Source organism: Myotis myotis, unplaced genomic scaffold (genome assembly GCF_014108235.1).
Source record: "Myotis myotis isolate mMyoMyo1 unplaced genomic scaffold, mMyoMyo1.p scaffold_m19_p_12, whole genome shotgun sequence".
NCBI lineage: Eukaryota > Metazoa > Chordata > Mammalia > Chiroptera > Vespertilionidae > Myotis > Myotis myotis.
Window position 1 is genome coordinate 17149955 of NW_023416316.1, and position 19837 is coordinate 17169791.

At 45.3% G+C, this 19837-nt stretch overlaps 1 protein-coding gene and 1 long non-coding RNA gene across 2 annotated transcripts; both read left to right on the forward strand.

The window, feature by feature from the left end:
- The first annotated feature begins 2947 nt into the window (after window positions 1-2947).
- Window positions 2948-15705, forward strand: LOC118667199 (thioredoxin). Its single transcript, XM_036330048.1, has 5 exons — window positions 2948-3106; window positions 8914-9018; window positions 9651-9710; window positions 14978-15043; window positions 15505-15705. The coding sequence occupies exons 1-5, from the start codon at window positions 3083-3085 to the stop codon at window positions 15565-15567; spliced, it is 318 nt and encodes a 105-aa protein (XP_036185941.1). The 5' UTR covers window positions 2948-3082; the 3' UTR covers window positions 15568-15705.
- Window positions 8016-8784, forward strand: LOC118667200. The gene is made up of 2 exons (XR_004971185.1): window positions 8016-8231; window positions 8473-8784. It is a non-coding gene; the product is annotated as an uncharacterized LOC118667200 (long non-coding RNA).
- Window positions 15706-19837: the final 4132 nt, after the last annotated feature.

Consider the following 19837-nt stretch of genomic DNA (forward strand, 5'->3'; position numbering starts at 1 on the left):
CTCTCTCTCCCTTCCTCTCTGTAAAAAATCAATAAAATATATTTAAAAAAAAAAAGACTTTGACACCTGTTTTACAGCCCCTCCCCCCTCCCCCAGCCCAGCTGTCATTCCAGAGGGATTTCAGCATTCCCCTCAGTAGCCTGTAATCATAGTTTATGTAGCATTGACTGCATACCAGGCATGGGCCTGAGCACTTTACGTATATTTTAGCGCACTTTTATTATCCCCATTTTTATGGGTGAGGAAACTGAGGCACATAAGGTCTATTTGGACTTGTCTAGTGTTACCCAGCTACTAAGTGGTAGAGAGGGGATGAGGTCAAGGGAATCTGATTGCAGAGTCTGGGCTCTTAACCCACATGCTAGCCTCCCAGTTCCCTATTCTGCAGCCTCCCCCATAGCCGCTCTGAATTGGTCCTCCTGAAGGTGGGAGGGAGTCATACCTCCTCCAACTGAGTCACTGCGCATTTGGAATGCCCTTGAGAGGAAGGAATGACAGCTGAGGGTGGTTTGGATGTCGATTAGAGAGATCTGTACCTCCTCTTCCCGCAGCTCAGTTATTGTCATCTTTCATGTAAATGTGCCAGTTCCTGGTCCTATGACATAGTATTATTTTATAATGCCCTGTCCACTGGGTATACGGGCTGGGTAAACTTGCCGGGGTGCAAGTTGGGCTGAAGACACAGAGGCAGAAAAGCAAGTTATATATTCTGCTCCAGGTGCTCCCTCAGGCCTCTTCTGCGCACCAGTGTCCTTATTCTCTGAGGAGGTCACTGCATTCAGGCCAGTCTGTCCTCCTCCTGCCTAGGACTGTCCTTAGAATGTGTCCCTTGCCCGTATCCCTTACCTGTGGTCTGTACGCCTCGACCTTCTAGAAACTTTGCACAATAGGTTCAAACTTCCAGTTCACCATCCCAAGTAATCATACCTAGGTGTAGCTTCATCCAGAGCTGCTCCACTCCGAAAATGCATGCTGAGACCCTGCATCATCCCACCTCTTAACACACGTGCTAGCCTCCCGGTTCCCTGTAATTGTAGCATCCCTACTACTGCTAGAAAAAACTCACACAAGTGCGTGAACTGGTGTCATAAATATAAGGTCGCCAAGCTCATCATGGCACCCCCATGACTCCAAGCAAGCCTAATTAGTACTCACAACAGCTGTAATTATAACTGTTTATTGAGTGCTTACTATGTGCACTGTCCTAATCCCTGTATAAGCACTTTAACTCTCAAAACACCACCATTATGAGTTAGAGACCATTGTGGTTGAGAAAAAGGCCACATATTAAACCCGACAAGCTCACAGACCTCAGTGGTAGACCTTACAAAACCAGAGACCAGACCAGCTGGGTGTGACTCAGCAATTGAGTGTTGACCCAGGAACCCAAGAGGTTACTGTTTTGGTTCCTGGTTCAATTCCTGATCAGGGAGGGCATATGCCCAGATTGAGGACTTGATCCCCAGTAGATGTGCAGGAGGCAGCTGATCAATGATTCTCTCTTCCTTTCTCTCTGAAATCAATAAAATTAAACACACACACAAAACCAGAGACCAAAGTAACCACACAGGGTGGTCTGAACGTAAAAATTCCTAACTAAAAGTGGGTCATGGTAGGTAGTCATGTCTTAGGCCTGTAGCCTTCTTGACAAAGGTCATCCTTTAACTTTGAAATTGTTTTTGTGCATCTGAGATTGTTGGCGGCAGCAAAAATGACGCTGGGTGTTAGGGTGGTGGAGTCAGACTGCACTTAGTTGGGTTCAGCATTCGTGGTAGAAGAGGGTGGGTGGGCTGGGTCCTCCATGAGAGTATGTAGAACAAAACAGCAGAAAGTCCCTAAGGGATTTTTAGGGTGGGGATTTTAGGGGCAGTCCCAGGAGAGGATCTCAATAGAATATTCCTCAGCTTTCCAGGTGTGACCTTTCAGGGTCTCCGCTGATGGATTGGTCTTGGTCAGTGCCCTGGCAGGGGTCATTAGTCAATGCAGCTGGTCCTGAGCTCAGCCTCGGCATCCCTTGTTTGATTTTGCTGCTTTTCGGGGCTTGAAGCTGAAACACAGCTGAGGGCTTAGGGGTTAATGCTTAGGGGACTGGTCATGCAAGGGCCCACATGGGAGTCCCAGGAGGCCCCTCTTTGGCCCCTTGTTCCTCCTCTAAGGGGGGTCTACCACATGACCAGTATATGCGAGGGGAGGAAAGGTTACCCTGGAGGGAAATCTTTGTTTTCCCAGTTGCTAGGCACAGGGGCTTTCTGTCCCGGTGAGCTTCCGTACCCGTCCTATCTCCTTGCTAGGCTCCTCTGCCCCTCCAGAGCTGGGCCAGCTCCCCTGTCTTGTCTCCAAACTAAAGTGCTGTGTCACTGGATTCTTCAGTGAAAGTGAAAGAAAAGGAAAGAGGGAGAGAAAACCGTCACTCTAAATGCCGGAAAGAAGGTGGGGGTGCGGCGCAGATGTACTTCCTGGTCATGGTTACTCAGCACTTTAGGGGGCTGCGGGTGCGGGTGTGGGTGTGGGTGTGGCGGGCCTCTCCGATGAATCCAGCCCCGGCTAGGCGGCTCCTTCACCGGCCTGGCCGTGCTCGATTAAGGCCTGGCTGACCCCTTCCCAGGTGAACCGGCCTGTGGCTCTGGGAGGGGCCGCCGGACTCGCCGCCCCAAGTCATTCATAGTGCACGCGCCCTTTAAGTGGCTCTATGGCCCCTGCAGATCCCCGCTCCCAGCTCGGGTACCGGGAGTGCAGGGTGGGGGTTGGGGGGGACGGGACGGGGGATGGTGGTGGTAAAGGTGGGGGCAAGGTTTCCCGCAACTCGGTATCCCTGGAGGTCCGCTCCGGGCCGCGAAGGCCCCGCCCCCCGGCGGCCCCGCCCCCTTCGAGCGGCTCCGGGAGGCGGGCCTGGCCGCGGCGCCTGGGCGGGCTCGGGAGGGCCGAGCGGGCGCGCCCCCGCCACACGCACGCCGCGCGCGCCCGCGCCCAGCTCCCGGTGACTATAAAGGGAAGGCGGTCTGCGTGCCGGCCAGCTCAGTCTGCAGCTTTTCATCCACTTGCATCGCCCCCTCCGGTCGCCGGTCAGACCTCAGCCGCCAAAATGGTGAAGCAGATCGACAGCAAGGTACGCGCCAGGCCAGGGCGCGGCGCGCGGCCCCCGTGGCCGGGGAAGGCGCTGGGCTGGAGGTGGGCAGGCCGCCGCTCCGCATCCCGGAGGAAGGGGACGCGGCGGCTCGGCCTGGGGCTGCTAGAAGCCCGGGCCTGGGCGCGCTCTAGGCGCCGGAGCATGCCCTGGGGGCCGGGAGGAGAGGGACGGGAGCCCCCTGGAGGGCAGGGTCGGGGTGCCCAGTGAGCTGGGGGAGATGCACGCGCGCGTGGAGTGTACGGGCGGCCCCTCACTGCGCTTCCTGCACCACCCCTGTCTGGGAACTCTCGCTTGGGAGCAGGGAGTCTACTCTTGGCCCCCTATGTATCCGGATACGCGCCCAGGCCGGGAAATGGAGGGCTCTTTGGAGAACACCGGGGTTGCTGGCCGCCACACCCTCCCCGGGGAGTGGCGTGATCCACACGCGCTGGTGGGGTGGGCTTCCATAGGAGCGGATCCAGGACGGAGACCCCGGCTGCCTCCACCAGTGCTGTGCCCCACACGTGACTCGGCCTGTACCCTCGCAAAGGGGGTGGTTCCGGGCCGGAGACCCCGCTGCCCTTCCTCGGGGGTCTGATGCCGGCCTCGAAGCCCCAGGGGCTCAGGTGCCGGCATGGAAGTGAGGTCCGGGCCGCGCCCTCGGGACTCCTCCTCCTGCGGCTGGGGCGTGTTTCCGGCAGCGCTGGCTTTGGAATGACTCAGTCCCCAAAGCTGGGCCCAGGGACCTCCGCCGCGCTGCCCGCCCGTGTGATTCACCCACTGCCCGTGGCTCTCGCTGGAGCCAGGAATGCCCCTGGGAGCAGCTTTCGGGTACCCAGACGGTGGGTCCATCCTTTTAGGATGTCCCAGGCAGAAAAGTTACTGCGAGACAGATACCCTCACGCCTGGAAAACTCAAGAGCCTCACATAGCGTCCGGTATACTGTAGCCACTCCAAAAATGTTTGTTAAATGCAGATTCAGAAAAGTGACTGGGAGAGAATTGAGGTCGCTCGAACAGTGCAAGAACCTCAAGCATTTACCCCGCGATATTCCCACCCCAGTGAAGCTACCCAGAGGCGGGCCCGCGCCCACCTTGAGTGCCCTGGACCCTTTAGATGCCGGGGCGGGCTTCGAGAACCTCTCTTTTTTTTCTGTAATGGCCCCTTACCTTGTTGTCACTCTTAGAACCAGAAAATATATATGTGATCGTTGTAGAAAAATTGGGAAGAGAGGGATTTGCTATGTCCTACAAGACACAAAGTAATTGAGATTACGTTATGTCTATATGCTATTTTGTTTCGGAGCTTTTATTTTCCTGTCTAATTTAGCCTGAACGGTTTACATGTAATCAGAAGCTGCTGGGCATTGAGGCAGTTTTTGTGGCTTCGGTGACTGTTTTCATAACGCCCTGTGCTGGGCTTAGGGGCTGGAGTGCAGCGATTGGGTTAAGGGGTGGGAACCTTGAAGGCCTGTAATTGCCACAAGAAGCATGTGAGTGCCCCTCCCTTTCCTTTCATCTCTGACTTTCCCGCATAACTTTGGCCAGATCCTTAGTAAGAAAAGTCTCATTCTCATTGGAATTTCTCTGATTGATTACTAGTGACTGACTGACTTTTCTTCTCCCACACGTGTTGATTGGCAATTTGTAGTTTAGTATCTGCTTGTCCTTAATGATTTTATCCTCCTATTGGGATTCATTTTTTTAAATTGTGAGCATTTATATTAAAATCAGCAGCCTTCTCATTTGTTGAAAACAGAGGTCCTTAATATTGATTTTTGTTCTGCATACTTTTATTTAATACCTACTGAATGAGAAACATCAGCTTCCGGGGTGGGGGGTTTCGTCCAGGGTCTGGCCACCTCGGTGTAACCTAACAGGTGAGCACCCGTGAAAGGAGTGGAAAGACTTTGAGGAAGTCTAGATTAGTAGTCTCAGAATCCGTACAGCACAGACAGAAAACTGAGTGATTCCGGGAGCACACGTTTCAGTTTTTCCGTTTTCACGGTCCTATCTATGGCACGCTCCTCCCCTAACCAGTGAGATGGAGAAGGGTGGTCAGAAATTTGTTCCTCAAAGAAGCACTACATTAGGCTCTGATAATCAGAGTCATTAGTCAAAAAGTAAACTAATTCAGCCCTGGCTGGTTTGGCTCAGTGGATAGAGCGTCGGCCTGCAGACTGAATGGTCCCAGGTTCGATTCCGGCCAGGGGCATGTACCTTGGTTGCGGACACATCCCCAGTAGGAGGTGTGCAGGAGGCAGCTGATCGATGTTTCTCTCTCATCGATGTTTCTGGCTCTCTGTCCCTCTCCCTTCCTCTCTGTAAAAGGTCAATACATTATATTAAAAGGAAAAAAAAAAGTGAACTAATTTGAATGTTACTTGTAAATATTAAATACACTTGAGATTTTTGTCTTGGTGGACTTGGTGCCGTTGGCTTTCCAGAACAGCGCTTCCTGGGGTGTTGGTAGCTTGGAGCCACTGGGATCTATTTCAGATACAATTGGGATAATTCCATGAGGAGGAAATCACACAGCTTCTTTTCTTCGTTTTCATTATTGTTGTTTTTTAAATAACAGCTGCCGTTTATTGAACACAGGCACTTTGCTAAATGCTTTACCAACTACTCTTGTGCTTTCATTAATTATCTGTGGAACGGTTGTGTTTAGGGAAAGAGATGCTAGACCCTGCTTCTATTTATGTACCCCGCCTAACTTGTTTTTTAAATATTTGTGTCAGGCCCTGTGGTTAAGAGTGCCCAAGCGCGGAAGGGTCTCAGGTTCGATTCCCAGTCCACCAGGGCACACACCTGGTGTCCAGGTTCAAACCCCCATCCCTGGCCCACTAGGGGGTTATGCAGGAGGCAACCGGTTGATGTGCCTCTCGCACATTGATGTCTTTGTTTCTCCCTCTCCTTTTTTTTTTTGTTCATCCTCACCTCGGGATATTTTTCCATTGATTTTTAGGGAGAGTGGAAGAGAGAGGGAAAGACCGAGAGAAACATTGATGTAAGAGAAACATATCGATTGGTTGCCTCCAGCATGTGCCCTAACCAGGGCTCTGGGCCAGGGAGGAGCCTGCCCCTGACTGGAATCGAACCTGGGACCCTTCGGTCTGCAGGCCTGCAGGAGGCCAATGTTCTACCCATTGAGCCAAACGGGCTAAGGCGTCTCCCTCCCTCCCTCCCTCCCTCCCTTCCTTCCTTCCTTCCTCTCTCTAAAAAGTCAATGGACAAAATACCCTTGGGAGAGGATTTTAAAAAAGAATTAAAATATTTGTCAGTGAAGAGGACCTTTAATCTTCATTTTTAGTTTCTGGTATCTAGGGATTGTGGTTTGCTTCTTAGTGAGGTAATTTTGAATCATTTTCAAACTGATGTCTGTTTTAGGTAAATTTTAAATATCTGGAGACGAGAAATGGTTGTGAAGTCTACACATACCAGGCTCTAACTCAGGTTCATTTGAGCCCAAAGTTCCTATTGCGTGCCTTTTTCTTTTCAGATTTTTAGGTAGTTTTGCTGGAATTTGATTCTGAGTTGTTTGGGGGAATTCCTTGAGAGTTTTTGAAATAATATTCTATGTTGAAAGTAATCTTACCAAGTATTTACTGAGAGCCAGCCATGTTCACAAAACAATATACAGTCGACCCTTGTATAACATAGGGGTTAGGGACATTAACCTCCACACAATTGAAAATGTGGGTAGAACTTTTGATTCCCCGCAAATAGCCTACTGTTGACCAAAAACCTTTTAGAGGGGGAGGTGGAGGAATTTGTCCCACTTATTTCTGCATTCATTGGTTGATTCTTGTATGTGCCATGACCAGGGATGGAACCTGCAATCTTGGCATATCAGGATGGCGCTCTAACCAACTGCGCTACCCAGCTAGGGCCAGTTTCTATCATTCTAACTTGATGCTCCCACAGACCCCCAAAGGTAGGGGGACAGTTTGTACCCGCATAACTGAAAAGGGTGCATAAGTAATGACATGCCATTCTCGAAACACCATTTGTGAATTATTTCCCAGAAAAGTAGAAATTAGAAATCTAGAGATGTAACTACTTCAGGGGAATTCACTTGAGGTTTTAATGGTGACTCATTTACTTTCCCTTTCGACTGGTCCAGATCTAATCAGATTCTTAGCTGTCAAAGGAGGGGAACGTTAGTTTTTCATTAAACCAGTGTGATCCGCATTTTCTCCTTGAAGAAAACCTAGACTTTAGATGTGGATGTTTGTGTTTTGATTTCTCTTCGTTGCCCTGGTTTTGATCAGCACTGACTGACTAATTGTGGTTAAAATGAGTTTCTTAACTGAAAGGTTAGGTTCCCAGGGTTACAGTATCAAGACCATCAGTAAATTATTCACGGAGGTTGGTGGTAAGGGATTTCTTGGTCATTTCTGCTCCTGGCATTTTATTTAACGCGCATTCCTTAGGAGGAACTAGAACTGGCTTTCATTTGGTCAACAATGAGGGCAGAGTTTTGAGATAAAGGGCAGAAGTCAACCATACACAGTTCTGATCTGAACTCTGGAAACTCCAAGGAAATATGCTTCATGTCGCCAGTGATTGGAGGAGGTTACTTTTCCTTTCTTTTGCTTTTGGGAAGTTCCACCATAGGAAATATTAATTTAATGAAAAAAGTGTTAGATTAAAAGAAACAAACAAACTTGTGTTGTAGATAGCAAAATTCTGTGTCTTTGTGACTTCTTAATTCAGGTGATCCCCTTTCACCAGTTAAGCATTTAATAAATGTGTCCAAAATACAGCGGAACCTGGTTTCTCGAACATCTCCCATCTCGAACAATTCGCTTCTCAACCTGACAACCCTTTCATGCTGATACCTGTATGATGAGTCACACATCTCTCAGGAGACAGACAAAGGAGAAATTGCACAAATATCAGTCAGTTTACTACTGTTAAGATATCAGGATATTGTGCTGTGAATATTTTTGTGGTTTTTTTTTTTTGCTTTTGTTGCTGCTGATAATTTGTAAAATTTTCATTTTTACTGTACATTTCCTTTACTTTTTGTTAAATTTTCATTTACACTTCATGTCCTTTTTGTATATAAAGTATTCGTTTATAGATTAAACAGAATAGACATATACTGTGTATTAAGAAAGGTTAGGCCGAAGCCGGTTTGGCTCAGTGGATAGAGCGCCGGCCTGCGGACTGCGGGGGTCCCGGGTTCGGTTCCGGTCAAGGGCATGTGCCTGGGTTGCGGGCATATCCCCAGTGGGAGATGTGCAGGAGGCAGCTGATCGATGTTTCTCTCTCATCGATGTTTCTGACTCTCTATCTCTCTCCCTTCCTCTCTGTAAAAAATCAATAAAATATATTTAAAAAAAAAAAAAAAGAAGAAAGGTTAAAACGGAATCATTGGGGGTCTGGAATGGATTAATTCGCTTTACATTATTTCTAATGGGGAAAAATGATTCGGTTTTCGAACAACCTTCCGGAACGAATTAAGTTTGAGAAACGAGGTTACACTGTACCTAGATTTGATGTGGAGACATTTTTAATACAAATGTCTATTTTTTCCTTAGTTTGGATATAGATTGACTAATATTTTATAAAATATTCATAGACACGTGAATATTGATACACACTGTACACACACCTGTTTCATCTTATCAAGCAATATTACAAACACCACCAAAGGATTTTTTTTTTTTTCAAGTAGTTTCCTTGGGTTTTTCTATTAAAAGACAGGTTTTGCTTCCAGGACCTCTGAATTGTGCTTTGTGTCACATTTTGTCAGGTTTTACTGGGGCCTTTTAACACGCGCCTTTCTTTTCCCCCTAGTATGCTTTTCAGGAAGCCTTGAACAGCGCAGGAGATAAGCTGGTCGTGGTTGACTTCTCCGCCGCGTGGTGTGGGCCTTGCAAGATGATCAAGCCCTTCTTTCATGTGAGTATTAAACACCTTCTGCTGTTGAAGAGATTTCTGTTCTTTGAGTTGGTGGTCACGACCCTAGAAAAAAAAACACAATAGTTTGTGGGTTGGTTGTTGTCTGATCTTTGGTCTAAAAGTAATAATGTAACAATCTAAGTAAGTTAGCTTTGACACATGTCGCCCATTGAAGACAACCTTTAAAAGCTAATACAGTTGTCTTAAATCAGCGGTTCTCAACCTGTGGGTCGCGACCCCTTTGGCAGTCGAACAACCCTTTCACAGGCGTTGCCTAAGACCATCCTGCATATCAGATATTTACATTACGAGTCATAACAGTAGCAACATTACAGTTATGAAGTAGCAACGAAAATAATTTCATGGTTGGGTCACAACGTGAGGAACTGTATTTAAAGGGCCAGAAGGTTGAGAACCACTGTCTTAACTGGTTTTGCTTTAGTTCATTTTGAAACATGGGCCCCGCTCTCTGAAATTGGGGCCTCGAGTTATTTTCCATGTCCTTTATGCTTACCCTTGTCCCTAGTCTAAATTTTGGCATCTTTTATTACATTTTCATTTAAGAAGGTTGGGTATTAACTGCCATTAACAAGTTCTAATTCTTTGTGTATTTTTCATTTAAAATGTTCCAGTCCCTCTCTGAAAAGTATTCCAATGTGGTGTTCCTTGAAATAGATGTGGATGACTGTCAGGTACGTGGCTGGAAATCTGGAATGCTACTTAGCTAAACGGTTTTCTTTTGAAAGAATAGGTAATTGTGCCAACTATGAGCTTAATCCCAGATATCAGGAGGTATATGTATCCTAAAATAAGCCTAAAAATAGATAGTTGAGGCTTCAGTACTTTACTTCCCAGTTATTTACCTTCTAAAAACCTTTATATTCTACCTAACACTATAGAGTTGATGGTTATCACCAAACGTGGAGACCACTTTTAAGGTTCTTGTGAAGTAATGACATGAGAGGGTATATTCACACACTTATTCTAGTCTTAGTTGATTTTGGTCAATTAGAAAACCCAACGGTTTTAAAGAAAAAAACACCAAGTTGCCCAGTAGAGAGCTGAGAGAATAATTAAGGGGAAGATTACAGGTTGGTTGAGTTAACAAATGCTCGTTAACTTGAGCACTTTATGGGCCAGGCACTGTTCTTACAAGTATTGATTCATTTAAATCCTGGTGTTACCACCCCACTTTACAGAAGAGAAAAACAGAGGTGTGAGGTGGTCCATGGAGGTGCCGTGGCAGAGCCTGGGTTTAAATGAGGTCGCTGGCTTCCCAGCCCTTGCGCTCTCCCACCAGAGGCCGCTCTGTGGTGTGGTGGGTGCAGATCAGGTTCCCAGCACGGACCGTGCCTCTCTCACAGCCCACTGAACGGGGAGAGCCAGCTAAGGCGTCTCACTGGGCGCTCTTTAGAGATAGGTGGGCATTTCCCCCTGCCCCACTGGGCAGGAGGGGTCTAGGCTATGATGTGGCAGCAGAGGCGCTAGGCCTTGGTTCCAGTCCTGGCTCAGTGACTTCTGCTTCAGGCTAGTCCTTCTTCCTTGAGCCTTGATTTTTCGCTATGGTCAGGTGTTAATCCTTGCCCCATCAACTGGCCAAAGTTGCATATTCATTGAGCAGCTATGGAATGTACTAAAGGGTCGATAGAAGTGGGTACAGGGTTATACTTTCTAAATCTGTGAGGACCTTCCCACAGCACGTTCACCAATTCCACACGCGTCCTTTCCCTCACACACTCTTCTCTGCTGGGCCTGCTGGGCATAGCCTTGCCTTTTGTAGCTGATGAACTCGCTGCAGGCTTCACATCTTTTCCAGGAACCCTTCTCCAGCTACCCGCTTTTATGCCACAGACTAGGTTAGTTTCCCTTCCTCTGTCCCCATGGTATCCTCGGCACCTTTTCCTCTTGCATTTACGATTGTGGAATGGGGTGGATCCTCTACCTAGGAGACTGCCTGCTTTCTCCCCCAGCTCTGTCGCCTGTTAGCTGTACAGGCTTGGTTATCTTGTCTGTGCCTCAGTTTGATCTTCTGTAAAATGGAAATGTTAACATAACATCATAGGATAGTCATCAGGGTTAAATAACACCTAGAAAGTGCTTAGAACAATACCTGGCACATGTAAAACATTCACTGAATCTTTATAATGGCCTCTTTGTGTCTATCCTTGACTGTTAGTCTCTTTCTTCACTAAGCACACTTTCCTGGCAGGCAGTAGGTATAAAAAGAATGGCTGTCAAGCTATTGTTCTGATGTGTTGCATAGTTTTAGGAAAAAAAGAATTGAGAGTAGGTAGTATGTGTTCAGTTAAAACAGGGAGCAAGGGTTTTTTCCAACATAAAGTCTTGAGAGAAACTTCTGGTGCTGACCCTGTCAAATAGCAACTGAATACATTTTTATTGGAAAGCAATACCATGTGCTAGATGCTGTGGGAAGCTCTGCACGCGTTAGGTCAGTGGTCGGCAAACTGCGGCTCGCGAGCCACGTGCGGCTCTTTGGCCCCTTGAGTGTGGCTCTTCCACAGAATACCAACTTCTGCACATGGGCCACGAAGTTTCAATCACACTGTACGTGCGCACCCGCATGTGGTATTTTGTGGAAGAGCCACACTCAAGGGGTCAAAGAGCCGCATGTGGCTCGCGAGCCGCAGTTTGCCGACCACGGCGTTAGGTCACTTAATCCTCACAGGAACGATGAGAACAGCTTCTTAGCAACCCCACTGAAGAGATAGTGGACTGTAGCACAGGGGTGTTAATCAAGCAAGAGTCGGGGGAGGAGGGGGGCACATTGAGCCCTGCCCCGTGCTGGTTCGAGGCCCAGCGCTCTTACCGCCTCCGGGGCCCAGATGTGCAGAGCAGGCAGGACTGCTGTATGCCTGAGCTGCTCGTCCGCGTCTGATTGGCATACTCATCGTCACCCTGAGAGTTTCCAAACCTTGAAGTGCCCCACTCACACACTGGGGGCCTTTCACTTTGCGTCCCTGTTCTAAAGATCAAATATCCTTAATGGCGGCTATTACAACCACCTAAATAGCCTTATCTGTGGCAGAGGTAAAAGTTGAATTCCAGAACCCTTTGATCACCACATACACATAGCTGCAGTCTCTGTCAGCTCCTACTCACCTGGTCATGCAAACAAAAAGCAGTTCCTTAAACAGTCAGTGAGTGGTTTCGCCATGGAATTCATGAATTACGTGAGTGGGTCTTCTGGTTGCTTGGAAACTAGGTAAAACCATCACCTCATTTCAACTCTAAAAGAATACAGATAAGGGGTAAAAATTACATCAGTCTCATTTCTGAACATTAGATCATATCATTCGATAGATGGAATGTTTAATAACTGAATTAGTTTTTAAAATTTATATACAGGTCGCTCCCGACCATGAACGTCAGACCCAGGGTAATTTACACATTTATAATGTCTTTGGACCAAGCAGCATACAGTTTTGAAAGAAGGCTCTATAAAGCCTAGGATAGGAAGAAGTTACCTTTTGGGCGTAATAGATTCAAATGGACAGTTAGGAGGCATGGGCACGTAATGTGGTGCACAAGGAAAACTTGGTATTCACAGAGAAGTACGAGTACTCGCGCTTTGGGAATGCTGGGCTCCCAGCTCTCTGTGGGGCATGGTACGAAACAAGTGAGTTAGCCCTGAGTGTTCTGTAACATTTTAGAACAGCCAGAAATGAGTTAATAATAGAACTGACAAAAGCAGGTCTAAAGTTATTTCACTATATGGAGTGTAAGCCAGAAGCCAATAAAACTAACCAGGTAAAATGTAGTCTTGTTACACTTACTAATAAAAATCAGAGACTGGGTCAAGCTGTAGGGATGGAGAACAGGTCGATTGTTGCTAGCAGGTGGGGTGAGTGGAGGGTTTGACTACAAAGGAGCTGCCCAAGGGAATTTTGGGGGAGAGGGAATAGTTTTGTGTCCTGGTTTTGGTGGTGTTTATATGACTCTGCAAGTGTCAGAACTTGTCCATACACATACCCCCAAAGTGAATTTTACTGTGTGTAAGTTTACAATTCCAGATTGTTCACCAAAAAGAAACACACACACAACAGGAAGTGGAGGTGTTACTGGGGAGTAGGCTGGCTTTTCGTTTCTAAGAGGGAAGTGATAAGAATGTTTTCAAAATTTTGGAGGTAGCTACTTAGTTTTTAAGTGCGCATAACTTTGCAATCACTACAGAAATAGCAAACCAGTCCATAGAACAAGAAGAACACAAAAGTGATAAAAGTAAAACATTAACTTTGGATAGCAAAGGTCAAGTCCATAGAGGATTTTGATAGGAATACTATGTTCCTGCAATATTGACTCAGTACTATTAAAATGTCAGACTCCCGAATTTGTCTAACAGTCCGTGGTCGGCGAAGTGCGGCTCTCGAGCCACATGCGGCTCTTTGGCCCCTTGAGTGTGGCTCTTCCTAAGCTTTAGGAGTACCCTAATTAAGTTAATAACAATGTACCTACCTATATAGTTTAAGTTTAAAAAATTTGGCTCTCAAAAGAAATTTCAATCATTGTACTATTAATATTTGGCTCTGTTGACTAATGAGTTTGCCGACCACTGGGCTAACTCAATCTGACATCTTGGGGAGATTGACCATGACATTCTGAAATAATGTGGCCAGGGAAATCCCATGACAGTTCTTTGGTTTTCAAGATCTGGGTTCGAGGGCTCTGCTGCCTGGGTTGCTCCCCTGCACGGTTTTGCTGCTTAGGGGCTGTGAGGTTCTCCTTTTCTTACCTGATCCTCTTTTGAGTGCCAAGCGGGCCCTGTCCAACCCTTACCAGCCTTCACTTGAAACACTTGTCCAAACAAGACTATTTTCATGGCATTTCCCTCCAAACCTTATGTGAACAGAGTATTGTGTTAAAAGTTCCTGTGACAAAACTGAAGAATGCTTGATGGCCTTTGAGCTGCAGAAAAATCTTAGATGTGGGAAGAGCCGCATCTGGGAGAAGGAAGATTGGCACCCACCAGCCCGATTTATGGCGTTTTGAGTTTGCCCATTTGTCTCAAAGCTGGGTGGCCCACGAAGGTTCCACGATTAGTGTCAGATGGGGCTCAAGCTTGTAGTGCCCCTCGGGCGATTCTGATCGTGCAGCCGGGTTTGAGAACTGGCAAGTAAAATTTTAATTAAAAACATAAAAGAAACAAGAACCAGTGCATGCCCCTTTAGATTCCTGTGTCATTATTCTTGAACAATTTTTTCACAATTTTCTCCTCTTTCTCACACACTCGTCTTATGCCTTTATGATCATCATCTCTGTACCCCATTCCCATAATAAATCTGGAACAACTAGGAGCAAAGGTAGAGGTGCTAATTCTGAGGAATAGTTGGGATTATAACCCTGAGTACAGTTAAAGAATTTGTTGCTTTATGAGATTCATGAAATAGCCAAGATATAATTGGACTAAACAGCTTATTGACTCAATAAGCTGTTATCTGCCGAAACCGGTTTGGCTCAGTGGATAGAGCGTCGGCTTGCGGACTGAGGCGTCCCAGGTTCGATTCCGGTCAAGGGCATGTACCTGGGTTGTGGGCACATCCCCAGTGGGAGATGTGCAGGAGGCAGCTGATCGATGTTTCTCTCTCATTGATGTTTCTAACTCTCTATCCCTCTCCCTTCCTCTCTAAAAAACCAATAAAATATATTAAAAAAAAAATAAGCTGTTATCGGATAGTGTCTGATGCAAGGAGCATTCAGCTCCTTCCTTGGTGCCCTTCTGAGGAGAGTACGTAAGAATTTTAATTGAGAATATAACTAGGGTTTTGTATTAGCATTATATTCATTGTCGATTTTTATACGCTAAATAAAGGCCTAATGCTGAGATAGGGAGTATACAACAGAAAAAAGAATCCGGTTTTGTATTCTGTGCTTTTGTCAAAGTTCAATACTAAGTTTTATTTTTATTCTCTCTCCAACTATCCCCCTCCTCCCCCCACCCCAGGATGTTGCTGCAGAGTGTGAAGTGAAATGCATGCCAACCTTCCAGTTTTTTAAAAAAGGACAAAAGGTAGGCACATCTGACCTTGAAGAAAGCTGAGTAATAGAACATCATGATATAATGAGGAAACGGAAGTTACTTATTCCTTCATACTGAGAAGCATGTCCCCATTGTTTGCTTTTAAGAACTACTTAAACAGGTCACTCTTCATTGACTGGGGTACATAATGTGGCATCTAATTGAAAATTGATCTTTGCTAGACCCAATCACTAAATCTGTGATTGGTACTTCCTGTTCTGTAACAAAGTACATTTGTCTTTGTTAAGAGGTATTTGAGTCTTTTGCCTGTTCTTGAGGGGCTATTTTCTCTTAGTTTTAACTTAAAACTGTGTTTTCCAAGGTGTTATTTTTTAATAAGATTATACCTCTTCCTTTGCCTCCAGTTTTCCCTCATTCTGTGATCATGTCTTAAGCACAAAGTAGAGATAACAGTGCTACCATCTAATGTCAATTCCATATTTTCTTAACAGGTGGGTGAGTTTTCTGGAGCTAATAAGGAAAAACTCGAAGCCACCATCAATGAATTCATTTAATCATGTTAACCAGCCATTGGCTCTTGTAATTTTTTTTTATTTACAAAAAAAAGAAGATAGATCAAGTATAGAGACTATATACTCAACTACCATCTGATTATAAATGACAATAAAATATTAATTCTACCCTTTTTAAAACTGTCTGGTGTCTTGACTAGCTTGCAAAATAAATGAAAAGTGGCCAATTAGAAGGTATTTAGAGTCCTAATTATTTTCACATATTCTTGATCACTTTTTAGTAACCTTGTAGGCCACTGATTGTGTTAAGATTTTTCTTTTGTATTATTACTACTTTTGTGTATTTCTAGGGAAATCTTGTTGAGGGCAGTGTAGGTAATAGATGAGTATTTTTAAATTCTATTATTGTTTCATTCTTACGAACTGAGAACATAGCATTCTCTGTTCCTGCAGTCAAACCCTCTGTGCTTTCTGAATGATCAGCGTGAGCCAAACTAATGTCCACCCGGGAAGGACTTGTTTCTCAGGCTTGAGATTCCTGTCCCACAAGGTCCCGTGAGCTTCACTGACTCCTGTTATATCAGTTAGGAATTCTTCATGGGCAGTTCACAAGGGGATGAATTCCTGCAAACATTCCCATGGGAATTGTGATTCCCTCAAAGTAGCTAAGAAAATAGTTTTGTAGGGTAGATAGAAGTTCCAACCTGAGTGGTAAAGTCTGGGAGTTACTGGCTATTTCATTCAAAAAACAGGCAGTGTTTTAGAGACAGCAAAGTGCAGAGAGAATACTTGAGGTTTTAAAATGTTTATAGTGATTGAAAAATCATAGATTTAATCATATGCCCCGCATCATCCTTAATTGTTGCCTCCAAAAAGGTGAGTATATAAACTCCATTTCTCAGCGAGAAAACCGGCGAAGAGGTTAAGTACTTTCCCCAGCATCACACTGGTCGGAGGATCTGAGGTTCCAGCCAAGGGAGTCCGGAGCCCGTGTACTTGGCTCTCTACTGCCTCTCAGTGCAACAGTCGGAATAAATAGTAAAACGATGGTTTCAAAGATCCTGGCTTAAGATCCCCTTCCCAGAGATCACATGGGATCTGATAACGGGAATGATAGGAATTTTATACAAGATCAAAAAAAGCACATGGACACCATCATTGAGAATAACAGAGCCTGGCTTTGGATGGAGTGGTTGGGGCAGGGTTCTGGGAAGTGACTGAGACCTGGTTAGTGAAAAGGACTAACCTGCAGAGTTCCGTTAGAAAGCAGCACGCACAAAGGCCCCGAGTCAAGAACGAGCTTGGTACATTTTAGCCGAAGCAGGAGTTAAAGCTGGATAGAGTGGCAGGGACCAGTTACCTGAGGCCTTCCTTGTTCTAGGTGTAACTATAAGCCGTTGAAGGGTAAGCCAGAGCTAAATACTCCCAACAAGAGTGTGTTGGCAGCTGTATGGAAAACGGTTGGGGAAGGGACTGGAATGCCACGCCTTTGCAGAGATCAAGGCCAGAGATCGTGATGGCTGTGGTTGAGGGAGGGGGTAGAGATGAAACAGTGTGTCCAGATCCCATAGCATTTAGGAAAGAATATCCAATAACGTATGGGAGTACAATTCTAGAATAAATTCCAGCTTTAGGGTTTGAGCAGCTTGGTAGTTCAAGTTGTAATAGATCAGCGGTTCTCAACCTGTGGGTCGCGACCCCTTTGGGGGTCGAATGACCCTTTCACAGGGGTCGCCTAAGACCATCGGAAAACACATATATGATTACATAATGTTTTTGTGATTAAATATGCTTTAATTATGTTCAATTTGTAACAATGAAATTGGGGGTCGCCACAACATGAGGAACTGTATTAAAGGGTCGCGGCATTAGGAAGGTTGAGAACCGCTGTAATAGACGAAGATTGGAAGAAGAGGTCACGTTCTCTGGACGTGTGAAGACGGATGCTTCAGTGACGTGTATTCCAATGAAGATGCCCTGCAGGCTGTTGGGTACTAGCCTGGAACTCAGGACAGGCCTTGACTGGGGTAGGAATTTAGAAGACATCATGGAGGTGGCACTTCAAAACAGGAATATGTGAGCTCACCCCGGAAGAGAATTCTGAGTAAAGAGCGCTCAGTGCTGCCTGGCGCACTTCAACATTTAGAGACCAGTAGAGTAGGAACCAACAGGGAAAACTTCAGGGAAGCCCAAGGAGGAGGAAAACCAGAAACGGTCTTTCGTCCCAGCAGTAAAGAGGATTTCAAAGAGGAAGGGGTGTCAACCATCAAATGTTTGAGAGGAAGGTGACAGGAAGGCAAAACGGAGGTGGTGGCATGACCAAGAGGTTCTATGGAGAGATCGGGATGGAAGCCAGGTGGGTGGGACCTGGAGAGAAGGGTCAGAAATGACCTGGAAGTCACGCTTTCCGTATCTATCCTAAAAGAAGCAACATCCGAGAAGAAAAACATCCAAGGATAAATTATTGCAGGACAAAATGGGATCTCCATCAATAACAAAATGGTTAAATTCGATAAGATAAATCCTTTCAAGGTATTACAGAATAGGAGCGATTACTACTAAAATAGGAAAATCTCAGTGACTCTGTGAAATAAAGCAAGTTGCAAAACTCTTAATTCAGAACTGTATGATTTCATTTGCATAAACCACAAGACTTGCTGTCTGTCTCTCTAGGTAAATCTGCATGTAAATTAACAGGAAAATGTCTCTAAGGAAACATGTCTAACTAACCACAGCAGTGATTTCTGGACACTTACAAACGAAAATATAATTTTTTAAGTACTAGAATGTAAAGAGGGACAAATGGCTGTAGAACTCATGAGAAACTTTGCTCTAAAATAGAGCTGAGCCATGGAGTTAAGAGGCATTTTGTCTAGAAGATGTGTTTGCTAGCATGCAAATAGAAGTGATAGAGGTAGAGACTGATTTTGCAGGAAAAGGGATACCTGAAAAGGAATTCCTTGTGTAGTCAAGAAAAAATGGGACACATGCATACATGCATTACCCATGGACACAGATAAGGGGGGGAGGGGGGAGGGCCTAGGGCGGGGTGGGGCAGAGGCTGGCTGGGAAAAGGGGCATGTGTAATACTTTCAACGAAGATTAAAAAAAGGGGACTCAGCACAATGGGAGAAGCCGGTCACTGCCTTCATCATAGCCAGTGGAATAAAGATGTGTGCATGAGCACCTAAATACATGAAGCACATATTAACACACCTAAAGGGAGAAATAGCACTTAACATCAATGGATAGAGCATCCAGGAAGGAAATCAATAAAGAAACATCAGCCTTAACAGATACACAGAACATTCTATCCAAAAGCAACAGAATACACATTTTTCAAGTCCACATTAACATCATAATAGATCATATAAAGTCATAACAAATTTGAGAAGACTGAAATCGTATGAAGATCTTTCCCAACCACAATAGTATAAAACTAGAAATCAATTACAAGAAAACTAGAAAATTCACAAATATGAGGAGATTGAACTACATGCCACTGAATAACCAGTGGGTCAACAAAGAAAACATATCTTGAGACAAATGGAAATACAGTATACCAAAACTGACGGGAGGCAGCAAGCGCAGAGGAAAGTTGAAGAGGGAAGTTCATCGAGATAAATGCCTACCTCAAGAAATAAGAAAAATCTCAACCTAATTTTGCACCTCAAGGATCTAAAGAACAAATGAAGCCTAAAGTCGGAAGGAAAGAAAGATCAGAGCAGAAACAGAAAAAAATGGAGAGTAACAATATAATTTAAAAGATCATTGAAACCAAGAGCTGGTTCTCTGAAAAGATAAAATTGACAAACCTTTAGCTAGACTCAGCAAGAAAAAAAAAGGAGCACTCAAAATCGTAGATGAAAGAGGGTACATTACAATTGATACCACAGAAATACAATTAGAGTAACCTGACCTACAAGAAATGGACAAATTTCTAGTGACATAAAACCTTCCAAAACTAAATCATGAAGAAATAGAACATCTGAGCAGACTGATTACTAGTCAGGAGACGGAATCAGTAATCAAAAACCTCCCAACAAATTAAAGTCCAGGACCAGATGGCTTTTCTGGTGAATTCAACCAAACTTTAAAGAATCCTTCTAAGCAATAAAAATAGTTACAATTATAAAAATAGTAGTGGGGATATAAAGTGCAGCATAGGGCCCTAGCTGGTGTTGCTCAGTGGGTAGAGCATTGGACTGTGGACTGGAAGGTCCCAGGTTCAATTCCAGTCAAGGGCACATGCTCGGGTTGCAGGCTTGATCCCCAGTAGGGGGCGTGCAGGAGGCAGCCTGTCAATGATGCT

Coding starts and splice junctions, on each gene's coding strand:
- LOC118667199 (XM_036330048.1), top strand. CDS start 3,083: ATGGTGAAGCAGATCGACAGCAAG. Junction 9,711..14,977: donor TAGATGTGGATGACTGTCAG/GTACGTGGCTGG, acceptor CCCCCACCCCAG/GATGTTGCTGCAGAGTGTGA. Junction 15,044..15,504: donor TTTTTAAAAAAGGACAAAAG/GTAGGCACATCT, acceptor TTTTCTTAACAG/GTGGGTGAGTTTTCTGGAGC.